The 12144-nt window shown below is 47.5% G+C and overlaps 1 protein-coding gene across 1 annotated transcript in view; it reads right to left on the bottom strand.

Annotated features, from left to right (window-relative positions):
• Nucleotides 1-7137: 7137 nt before the first annotated feature.
• TUBB6 (tubulin beta 6 class V) overlaps nt 7138-12144 on the bottom strand; it is a 29170-nt gene continuing 24163 nt past the window's right edge. The window contains exon 4 of the mRNA XM_075314566.1: nt 7138-8456. Within this exon, the coding sequence (XP_075170681.1) occupies nt 7393-8456 (1064 nt within the window). The 3' untranslated portion in view covers nt 7138-7392. The remainder of the gene's footprint in view (nt 8457-12144) is intronic.

The following is a 12144-nucleotide window of genomic DNA, read 5'->3' as shown; positions in this document are numbered from 1 at the left end:
CAACTGGATGAAATTATTAAGGAAGCTACTGGCGGGAAGAGTACTTCCATGCCACAAACCAAAACCAGGAAACCTGTCCAGGGTAGGAAACAGTCGAGGTTTCGTTCCTTCTCCAACTGGTCGTCCTCTAAGCCCTCGGCCTCTTCCACTAACTCAGCCAAGGACCAAAAATCCAACTGGCGCACAAAGGCGCGTCCACAGAAGACCGCAGGAGCTGCTGCCACTAAGGCAGCCTCCTCTTGACTATCTGTCCGCGCCAGCAACGTCCTTAGTCGGTGGCAGGCTCTCCCACTTTGGCGACGCGTGGTTTCAACACGTCTCCGATCAGTGGGTGCGGGATGTCATCTCCCACGGCTACAGGATAGAATTCTCTTCCAGCCCGCCAAACAGATTTTTTCTGTCAACTCCCCCCTGTTCCAAGGCCGCCGCCTTCTCTCAACCCGTGGCATCCTTGCAGGCCAACGGAGTAATTGTACCGGTTCCCACCCGGGAACGGTTCAGAGGTTTCTACTCAAATCTCTTCCTAGTCCCCAAAAAGGACGGTTCCTTCCGGCCCATCCTGGATCTCAAGCTTCTCAACAAGCATGTTCAGGTGCGGCATTTTCGCATGGAATCTCTGCGGTCAGTCATTGCCTCAATGACCCAAGGGGATTTCCTGGCATCCATCGACATCAGAGATGCCTATCTGCATGTGCCAATTGCAGTTTCTCACCAGCGTTGGCTACGTTTTGCAATCGGAGAGGAACATTTCCAATTCGTGGCTCTCCCCTTCGGGTTAGCCACGGCCCCTCGGGTATTCACCAAGGTCATGGCAGCAGTGATTGCGGTTATGCACCTCCAGGGGTTGGCAGTGATTCCTTACCTGGACGACCTTCTAGTCAAGGCTTCATCCAGCGCAGACTGTCAGCGGAGTGTCTCGCTCACTCTCGCCACTCTAGCCCAATTCGGGTGGCTGGTCAATCTGCCCAAATCCACTCTGACTCTGACCCAGAGTCTCACGTACCTAGGGATGCAGTTCGAGACCTTGACGGCACTTGTGAAGTTGCCCTTGATCAAACAGCAGTCCCTCCAACTGGCGGTGCGCTCTCTGCTGAGGCCCCGCCGTTATTCCATCAGGCACCTGATGCAGGTGCTGGGTCAGATGGTGGCGTCAATGGAGGCTGTTCCCTTTGCCCAGTTCCATCTGCGTCCTCTGCAGCTGGACATTCTCCGCTGTTGGAACAAGCGGCCTTCCTCCTTGCACAGGTTAGTGGCTCTGTCGCCACAGACCAGGAGCTCTCTTCAGTGGTGGCTTCGGCCGCTCTCTCTGTCTCAGGGACGCTCCTTCCTGGCTCCGTCCTGGGTGGTCCTCACCACGGATACCAGTCTATTCGGCTGGGGAGCGGTATGTCTCCACCACCGAGCACAGGGCACTTGGACTCCGTCCGAGTCAGCCCTCTCGATCAATGTGCTGGAAACCAGAGCCGTGCTCCTGGCTCTCCTAGCTTTTCACCACCTATTGGCGGGCAAGCACATCAGAGTCCAGTCAGACAACGCGACAGCGGTTGCCTACATCAATCACCAAGGCGGGACACGCAGCCGCCTGACAATGTTGGAGGTACAACGTATCCTTCAATGGACGGAGGACTCAAAGTCCACCATATCCGCAGTCCACATCCCAGGCGTGGAAAACTGGGAGGCAGATTATCTCAGCCGTCAAACCGTGGACAGTGGCGAGTGGTCCCTGCATCCGGCAGTGTTTCAGTCAATCTGCCGCAAGTGGGGCACTCCGGACGTGGACCTAATGGCATCCCGTCACAACAACAAGGTTCCGATTTACGTGGCTCGCTCCCACGATCCTCAGGCCTTCGCAGCGGACGCTCTGGTTCAAGACTGGTCCCAGTTTCGTCTGTCCTACGTGTTTCCCCCTCTAGCTCTGTTGCCCAGAGTCCTGCCCAAGATCAGAATGGAGGGCCGTCTGGTCATCCTCATTGCTCCAGACTGGCCCAGGCGAGCTTGGTACCCAGACCTGCTCCATCTGTCCATAGAGGTGCCGTGGCATCTTCCGGACCGTCCAGACCTTTTCTCACAAGGTCCGTTTTTCCGCCAGAATTCTGCGGCTCTCAGATTGACGGCGTGGCTCTTGAGTCCTGGATCTTGACGGCTTCTGTTATTCCTCCTGAAGTCATTTCCACTATGACTCGGGCCCGGAAGTCTTCCTCGGCCAAAATCTATCACAGGACTTGGAAAATTTTGCTGTCCTGGTGTCGCTCTTCCGGCCTTTTTCCTTGCCGACCCTTCTGTCCTTTTTACAGTCCGGTCTGCAGCTTGGACTGTCCCTCAATTCTCTCAAGGGACAAGTCTCGGCTCTGTCAGTGCTGTTCCAGCAGCGTATCGCCCGGCTGGCTCAGGTCCACACCTTCATGCAGGGCGCGTCTCACATCATTCCGACTTACCGGCGCCCCTTGGATCCCTGGGACCTCAATTTGGTCCTCACGGCCTTGCAGAAACCCCCCTTTGAGCCTCTTAGGGAGGTTTCTTTGTTTCGTCTTTCACAGAAAGTGGTCTTTCTAGTGGCCATAACTTCCCTCAGGAGAGTCTCTGATTTGGCTGCGCTCTCTTCGGAGTCACCTTTTTTGGTTTTTCATCAAGACAAGGTGGTTCTCCGTCCGACTCCGGACTTTCTCCCTAAGGTGGTTTCTCCTTTCCACCTTAACCAGGACATTACCCTGCCTTCCTTTTGTCCAGCTCCTGTTCATCGCTTTGAAAAAGCGTTGCATACTCTGGATCTGGTGCGGGCGCTCCGGATCTATGTGTCTCTTAGGCGGTGCACCTCTATTTTTGTGCTAACCACAGGTCAGCGTAATGGCTTCTCTGCTTCTAAGCCGACCCTAGCCCGTCGGATTAGGTCGACCATTTCGGATGCCTACCAGTGTTCTCAGGTGCCTCCCCCGCCGGGGATCAAGGCACACTCGACCAGAGCTGGCGGTGCCTCTTGGGCTTTCAGGCACCAGGCTACGGCTCAGCAAGTCTGTCCAGGCTGCCACTTGGACTAGCCTGCATACCTTTTCAAAGCACTACCAAGTGCATGCTCATGCTTCGGCAGATGCGAGCTTGGGCAGACGCATCCTTCAGGCGGCTGTCGCCCATTTGTGAAGTTAGGCTCTGCCTACTTCTCAGTTTTTCTGTTTATTCCCACCCATGGACTGCTTTGAGACGTCCCAATGTCTGGGTCTCCCATAGGAACGATAAAGAAAAAGAGCATTTTGTTACTTACCGTAAATTCTTTTTCTTATAGTTCCGTATTGGGAGACCCAGCACCCTCCCTGTTGCCTGTTGGCAGTTTCTTGTTCCGCGTGTTTTCACCGGCTGTTGTCATGGACAGAGTCTCCGGTTGTTCCGGTTCTTGCTCTGTTTTTACTTGTGGGTGGCTATTCTCCTTCAGCTTTTGCACTAAACTGGCTAGATCTGGTTTTCCAGGGGGTGTATAGGCTCAGAGGGAGGAGCTACACTTTTTAGTGTAGTACTTTGTGTGTCCTCCGGAGGCAGAAGCTATACACCCAATGTCTGCGTCTCCCAATACGGAACTATAAGAAAAAGAATTTACGGTAAGTAACAATTCTCTTTTTTCCTGGGTTGCCCACTTGAGGTAAAAGAAAAAATGTCTTGGTATTCTCATGTACTGTTTCCCGTCTTTATGTTGCATTAATTTTCTTTGCATTAGAAAAGCATTTTAACATAAAGAGGTCAGGTGCACACATCTAAAGTGTGTGTGTGTGTCCAAAATTGTGAGTCCCAAAGAGCCCTGCAACAGTCATCCCCAATCTGTGTTCGGTGCTGAGAAATATGGGGGCTGTAAATAAGTGATGGATACTACCTGTTTGTATGTGTTGTGTATAGTGATGCGCACATGGGCAGATGTAGGTAAAGACGCATATGCATGTTTTTCTCACTATCTGACATGAAATTATAGTAATCCTTTCACATTTGAGGTCAATTAGGATTCCCAAAATTATATTTGCCAAATGTCAGAATAATGAGAGAGCGAGAATGTTTTAAGGCATTTTTATTACCTTCTCCAAAGTCAAACGCTTACATACACTAAGAGTACTATACCTTATCATCATATGGGCTGTCCCATATTGTTTAAGTCATGTCTTTGGAAGCTTCTGATAGTTATATTGCCAACATCTGAGTTAATTAGAGACATATCTGTGGATGTATTTTAATGCACACTTGAAATACACTGCTTCTTTGTGTAGCATCATTAGAAAGTCAAAAGAAATCAGCCAAAATCTCAGGAAGAGAATTGTGGACTTTGACAAGTCTGGTTCATCCTTGGCTGCTATTTCCAGATACCTGAAGGTGCCTCGTTCATCTGTACAATTATACACAAGTACAAACAAGATGGGGATGTCCGGCCATCATACCACTCAGGAAGGAGAATGGTTTTGTGTGACCGAGATGAACGTGCCTTGGTCAGCCTGTGCATATCAACCCAAGAACAAAAGCAAAAGACCTTGTGAGGATGCTGGTGGAAACTGGTAATATTGTGTCATTACCCACAGTGAAACGAGTACTGTATCAACATGGGCTGAAAGGCCACTCTGCCAGGAAGAAGCCATTACTCCAAAAGAAACAAAAAAATACAGAATAATGTTTGCAAATGCACACAGGAACACAGACCCTGAGTTTTGAAGACCTGTCCTGTGGTCTGAGGAAACTAAAATTGAACTGTTTGGCCATAATGACCGTTGTTACGTTTGGAGGGAGAAGCTTTGAAGCCTAAGGCCTTGTTCACACACTTCAGTTTTACCCACTTTTTTTTTTTTTTGCGGTTTTGCTGCAGAAATTTCTTGAGAAAATGGTTGTAACCCTTCTGCAGACATTCCGCAGCAAAACCTATGGAAAAAAAAATAGCTGTGCGTACACTGCATTTTTTTCTCAAGAACATTCTTTCTGCAGAATTTCTTGAGAAAAAGAATGTGCATGTCGCTTCTTTTCTGCAGGTACCTTCGGTATATAACTCCATTGACTGTAATGTAATCATGAAATACCGCACGGAATAACACAGGTAGTAAATTATGTAAATTATGTGCGTTTCATTGCATTTTCCTGTGTTATTCCCCCGGTATTTCGGGACATAATGTTCATCACTACCCTGCGTTTTGCATGGAAGTGATGTCAATAGGACTGGAAGAGGCAATTGAGCAGAGCGTAAACACACAGATCACACTCACACACTGACACATACATATATAATGCACCTAGAAAACAAATGTACATATTAAAAATAATAAAAAAAAAAGCATGTGAGCTCCGTCATATTTTTACCGTCCAGCCAATTTAAACACACAGCGGCGGGCTGGTATTCTCAGGCTGGGGAGGGCGAGGACCATTGTTATTGCCCCACCCCCTTTCCGCAGCCAAGAATATCAGCCCGCAGCTGCCCCGAGAATATCGCATCCATTATGCGACAGTTCCGGCGTGTTACCGGCTCTTCCCGTTGCCGTGATGTGGTGGAAATCGGGGTAATAAGTAGTTAATGGCAGCCCATAGCTGCCACTAAGTCCTAGGTTACTCATGGGAGGCATCTATGAGACACCCCCCATGATTAACCTGTAAGTAAAGTAAATAAACCCACACACCGAAAAATCCTTTATTTGAAATAAAACACCAAAAAGCCCCCTATTTCACCACTTTATTAGCCCCCCCCCCAAAACACACAGCTCCGGCGTAATCCACAGAGATCCCACGATGTTTGCAAAGTGATCCAGCCGCATCTGACACATAGTACTCAATGCAGCCTCGTTCAGTGAGCGATGCTGCAGGGGTAACTCCAGGTCATTTCTCACGGTCGGTGATGTCAACACATTATCGCTCGCGAGAACTTCAGGACCTCACCAGCGGTAATAGAGTGACGTCACCGACCGACAGTGACCCTGCGAGAACTCAGATACAAGGTCCTGCAGGGTCACTGCTGTATGAGAAATACTGTGGGTGGGGGATAACACAAACATCAGAAATAAAGCTGTAATATCTATCCCTCTATTATCTATCTACCTATCTATCCCTCTATTATCTATCAGAAGGAAATGACAATACATTTTTTTTTCTCAATGTGCTTTATTGCATTGAATGCATAAAAACACATGTACCAACCTGTGGAAAAACAGCATGCGGTTTTCTGCGTTATTTTGCCGCAGGTGCGGTAAGTTTTCAGATTTTCTTCAGAAAATTCCATTTTCTAGTGTGCACAGAGCCTTTGAACATCATCCCAACTGTGAAATGGAGGTGGCAGCATCATGTTGTGAGGTTCTTTTGCTGCAGGAGGGTAGCAAAAGTGACTTAAGAATAACAAAGTCAAAGTTTTGGAGTGGCCATCAGAATGCCCTGATCTCAATCCTATTGAAAATGTATGGGCAAAGCTGACAAGGCAGGTGCGAGCAAGGGGACCTACAAACATGGCTCAGTTATACCAGTTCTGTTGGTAGGAATTTGGGCCCATTCCTACTAACTATTGTGAGAAGCTTGTGGAAGGAGATCCAAAACGTTTCACCCAGGTCATATAGTTTGAGTAATGTACTAAATACTAATGAAATGTATATAAACTTTTGACTTTGCAGAAAGTAATAAAAATGCCTTAAAACATTATCTCTCTCTCATTATTCTGGCATTTGGCAAATGTAAATAATTTTGGTTCCTAACTGAACTAAACTAAAAGAGGTTTATTCTGTCTTCATATCAAATAGTGAGGAAAACATGCGTGTCCTTTCACATTGTGTATGTAAACTTCTGGTTTCAACTGTAGCTGTTACTACAGCTCTGGGATAAGCAAAACCTCTAAAAAGCTGCAGTACCATCTGTTTCAGTGTCTGTTCTATCGCCATGATAGACTTCAGTAGGTTGTATAACCTGATTATTCGGTACATCTTAAAGTGGATTGAGTGAGTGATGAGATCAGGGAAGGCGAAAATAGTGGTTTATAAGTGAAGATGTAAGCATATTTCTTTGTAATATATTTTTAATGTTTCCCATTTTTATTTGGAATATTGATTTATGCTAGGTTTGTGGTAAGGACTGTGAGGATTTAAATAAAAGAAAACAAAGGAGCTTGTTAAGGTGGATTTAAATCAGAATTCACACCTGAATTGTTGGGATTATTTTTTTTATTAAACCAGATCAATTTTGCAAAGTACATGGACTTTACTGTACTAAAATACAGAAGCTGAGGAAACCTATACAGACTATTTTGAGATAATTTTAGCGCATGGCCAAATCTTATCCTGATACTGGGTTTAAGACCTTGTCTATTCAAATGAGTGGCTCTCCACTTTCACATTCACAGTACATGGAACCAGACCTTTTTTTTTTTTATTGCGGCATTCAATAAAATTGGCAAAAAATATTATTTTATTCATGGATTTCTTCCTCATCTTCTTCAAATGCCTCCTCTCCATCATTGGCGGTAGCTTCCTGATACTGTTGGTACTCTGAGACTAGATCATTCATGTTGCTCTCAGCCTCGGTGAATTCCATCTCATCCATTCCTTCCCCAGTGAACCAATGTAGGAAAGCCTTTCTTCTAAACATGGCAGAAAACTGCTCTGAGATTCTCTTAAATAATTCTTGAATTGCTGTGCTGTTCCCGATGAAGGTGGAGGCCATTTTAAGGCCTCTAGGTGGAATGTCGCACACGGCCACCTTGACATTGTTCGGAATCCATTCTACAAAGTAACTGCTGTTTTTGTTTTGGACTGCAAGCATTTGCTCATCCACCTCCTTCATGGACATTGGCCCTCTAAAGACTGTAGCCACAGTTAGATATCGACCATGGCGCGGGTCACAAGCTGCCATCATGTTCTTGGCATCAAACATTTGCTGGGTAAGTTCTGGTACAGTGAGTGCTCGATATTGTTGGCTTCCTCTAGCAGTTAGTGGTGCAAAGCCAGGCATGAAGAAATGCAGACGCGGGAATGGAACCATGTTTACAGCTAGTTTTCGAAGATCAGCATTGAGCTGACCTGGGAAACGTAAGGAAGTGGTTACGCCACTCATCGTAGCGGACACTAGATGATTCAGATCGCCATAAGTGGGTGTCGTTAGCTTCAGAGTACGGAAACAAATGTCATACAAGGCTTCATTGTCAATACAGTATGTTTCATCGGTGTTCTCAACCAGTTGGTGAACGGACAACGTGGCATTATATGGCTCCACAACTGTGTCTGAAACTTTGGGTGAGGGCATGACACTGAATGTATTCATTATCCTGTCAGGATATTCTTCCCTTATCTTGCTGATGAGTAGTGTGCCCATGCCAGAGCCCGTTCCTCCTCCAAGAGAATGCGTAAGCTGAAATCCTTGCAGACAGTCACAATGTTCACATTCCTTTCTGACAATATCCAGGACAGAATCCACCAGCTCTGCACCTTCTGTATAATGTCCCTTGGCCCAGTTATTCCCTGCTCCAGTTTGTCCTGTAACCAAAGCATAGTGTTTCAGAAAATAATTCATGATATCAAGTATAGCATGGTCAGTTTTACTTTGATGAACGTTATCTAGCCTAAAAAGTGGCAAAAAAAACACAATTCTAATTACACAATAAACAACCAAGTAATCTGGTTTTCTACAGAATTTTTGTTCATTTGGTATAAACTCCGGTTAATGGATTAATGATGAGAAATTGAATGTTGTACATTTTAAAATTAAATGGGAATGGTACGTTCAACAAACTTTGCATAAATAAATACTAATGGCAAATATAGGAAACGTAAATTAAATTAGAGAATTACGCATCTTTCTCCCTCCACCTATTAACTACTGCTTTCCCCTTCCTTCCTGAACTCACATTTCACATTGAAAAAAAGCTGCTTAGCTCTGCATTGGGATGCTAGTACTGGGAGGTATCTGAGTACACCTCCTATTATACTCTACGAGGAGGGGAAGGTGGCAGGGGGAGGAAACAAGCAGAAGGAGGAAACAAGCAGAGAGAGGAAACAAGCAGAGGGAGGAAACAAGCAGAGGGAGGAAACAAGCAGAGGGAGGAAACAAGCTGAAGGAGGCACAGAGAGATTATGTTGAGCTTTCTAATGAGTATTTTAACTCACCCCAAATCTGGATTCACAACTATACTGCTCAGTACTGCTGAATAATTTCCTCCATGCTGCCACTGCTTCTGTCTGTGTTTTTAAGGGAATCTGTCACCAGGTTTTTGCTACCCCATCTTAAGCGGGCTTTACACGCTACGATATATCTAACGAGATGTCGGCGGGGTCACGTTGTAAGTGACGCACATCTGGCATCGTTAGTGATATCGTAGCGTGTGACAGCTACGTGCAACGGTGAACGAGCTGAAATACTCACCTTCTCGTTCATCGTTGACACGTTGCTCATTTTCTAAAAATCGAACGTCCAGTTGTTCATTGTTCCCGATGCAGCATACATCGCTCCGTGTGACACCCCGGGAACGATGAACTGCAGCTTACCTGCGGCCGCCACCAATGCGGAAGGAAGGAGGTGGGCGGGATGTTTACGTCCCGCTCATCTCCGCCCCTCCGCTTCTATTGGGCGGCCACTGTGTGACGTCGCTGTGACGCCGAACGTCCCTCCCACTTCAGGAAGTGGATGTTCACCGCCCACAGCGAGGTCGTTTGGAAGGCAAGTACGTGTGACGAGGGGTTATAGCATTGTGCGACACGGCCAAGAAATTGCCAATGCCGCACAAACGATGGGGACGGGTGCGATCGCAAATGTGATTGCACGAGAAATCTACACATGTAAAGCAGCCTTTAGATCAGCATAATGTAAAAACCCTGATTCCAGCGATGTGTCACTTACTGAACGGTTTGCTGTCATTTTTATAAAATCAATGTTTTCTCTGCTGCAGATTTAGCAGTTGTACAGAGCTCAAGAATATGCTGGACTACCTGGCAGCATGTCAAGTAGTCCTCTAATGATAATCTACTGATTAATCAGTGATTTTATCAAAACTACACTAAGCAGCCCAGTAAGTGACATTGGGGGAATCAAGATCTCTGCCCCTACATTATGCTGCTCTCAGATTAGGTGGCAAAAATCTGGTGACAGATTCCCTTTAACTAAAGAGTGAAATGGAGGATGCATCATAACTGCTTGAAAATGCAGGATACAAGACCTATAATGGCCATTTCTAATGTTATTACTCATGCACTGTGTCACAAACCACCGGGGGGGGGTCACTCAGAAATCCCCCGCGCTGGCTACCAGTACGTCACAATCGGGGGGTAACAAGTGGGGGTCACCCCTACTTTATACCTCCCGACCGACAGACAGAGCACGTGACGCGCTCTCTAGCGCCCCTCTTATAGTCAGGCCAATTATGGAATTGCCCGACAATAAGCAAGGAGGCCGCTATACTACTTATGCCGATTATTGAAGGGTCCCCGGTGAGAGTAAGGTATATATTCCCCCGACCTCCGCGGGCGGAATATATAATATCTTCCCGAATCTCACTGGCCTCCCCACAATAATCCTTGGCACAACTCGCTGCCACCAACCGCTTCACGGTAACTATTAGCCGAACACACAGACGTGGGATTCAAGATCGAGATAACAGAACAGCCCAAGATTAATTATATAATTTAATCGCCTAAAGCACACTAGAAACTACAATATATACAATAGGGACTCTACAGAATATACATATGTCAGAGTACAGTTACAGATAAAGCATGGTTTACAACAGGTATGCAATTCAATCAGTTACCTTGTGCGTCTGGCCACAGGGGGGCGCTGTAGACCAGGTTTCCAGGAACTCTCTCACAGGTCTGTCCCAACCAGGCCCCCGAGCAGAAGAACACTGGAAAATGGCCGAAGTAGGGTTATCAACCTGGGCAGATCCAGGTCCCCTCCTACCTTAGTGACCTCACAGGGAAGCACTGCCACTCCCCCTGCATGGATCAGAATTATCCAGCAAAGGGGATATTGGCCATAACTTTGCCTGGGAGCGTCGTAGGCAGACGCCAATGCTCTCATTGTGACAGTTATGAATTTAGCCACAGAACGAGGGGACTCATGACCTGTCTACGAGTTCCCATATGGCTGATATCACGCCTGGGGTATTTCCCAAGCTCCCCCTTCCATAAAAAAGGTGTGCCAGCATCGTCCGCCTGCGCAAACACCATTTTTATGGTTGCCATATTTATCGGAGATATGGCTTGCGAGATATGAACCATTTTTTACTGGAGTCGTTCTGTCTGGCTACTTCCATAGCCTTGCTAATGAGATACAACTCTTGTTACAGGGTGACGGCAGGGAGTCATCCTGGGTCCATTGTCCTCACATCATCTCATCTCCATATCAGAGGAGATGGCTGTTGGAGGTGTAAGTGGGATGTGACACCTTCACAGATGCTGGACATTTGAGAACAAGAATGGAGGGGGGGCACTGCCAGGGAGTGATGAGAGCAATTATGACTTCTAGTCATAATTCCTCTTCATATCCCAGGATTTACCTCACACCTCCCCCCTTTTGAGGGCGCTAGGGGGCAGCACACTCCGGTGTTCCCCCGTGCGCCCGTCCGCGACCTCTCCTTGTCGGGACAGCCCGTCTGCGTTACCGTGGTCACGGCCCCTTTTTGTGGCGAATGGTGAAGTCGTATTGCTGGAGCGCAAGGCTCCATCGCAACAATCGCCCATTCGTCCCAGAGACGGTGTGCAACCAGCTGAGGGGATTGTGGTCCGTCTCCACGATGAAGTGGCGCCCGTATAGATAGGGTTGCAGACGCTGCAGGGCCCACACTATGGCCAGGCACTCCTTCTCCATTGTAGAATAGGCCACTTCCCTTGGTAACAGCTTCCTGCTCAGGTACAAGGCTGGGTGCTCTTGGCTCGCAGAGTCCACCTGGCTGAGCACCGCACCGAGGCCGAAGTCACTGGCGTCGGTCTGTACTACAAACGGCCGCGTGAAGTCGGCTGCCTGTAGCACGGGCGGGCTGGACAGGGCGTCCTTTAGGGCCCGGAAGGCTGTCTCGCAGTCCACTGTCCAATCGACTGCAGAGGGCAGCTTCTTCTTGGTGAGGTCCGTCAAGGGCTTTGCCAGGCTACTATAGCATGGAACAAACCTCCTATAGTACCCAGCGGTCCCCAAGAAGGACATCACCTGCTTCTTGGTCCTGGGGGTGGGCCA

This window comes from Anomaloglossus baeobatrachus, chromosome 6 (genome assembly GCF_048569485.1).
Source record: "Anomaloglossus baeobatrachus isolate aAnoBae1 chromosome 6, aAnoBae1.hap1, whole genome shotgun sequence".
Lineage (NCBI taxonomy): Eukaryota > Metazoa > Chordata > Amphibia > Anura > Aromobatidae > Anomaloglossus > Anomaloglossus baeobatrachus.
This window is presented reverse-complemented; position numbering and strand designations above follow the sequence as displayed.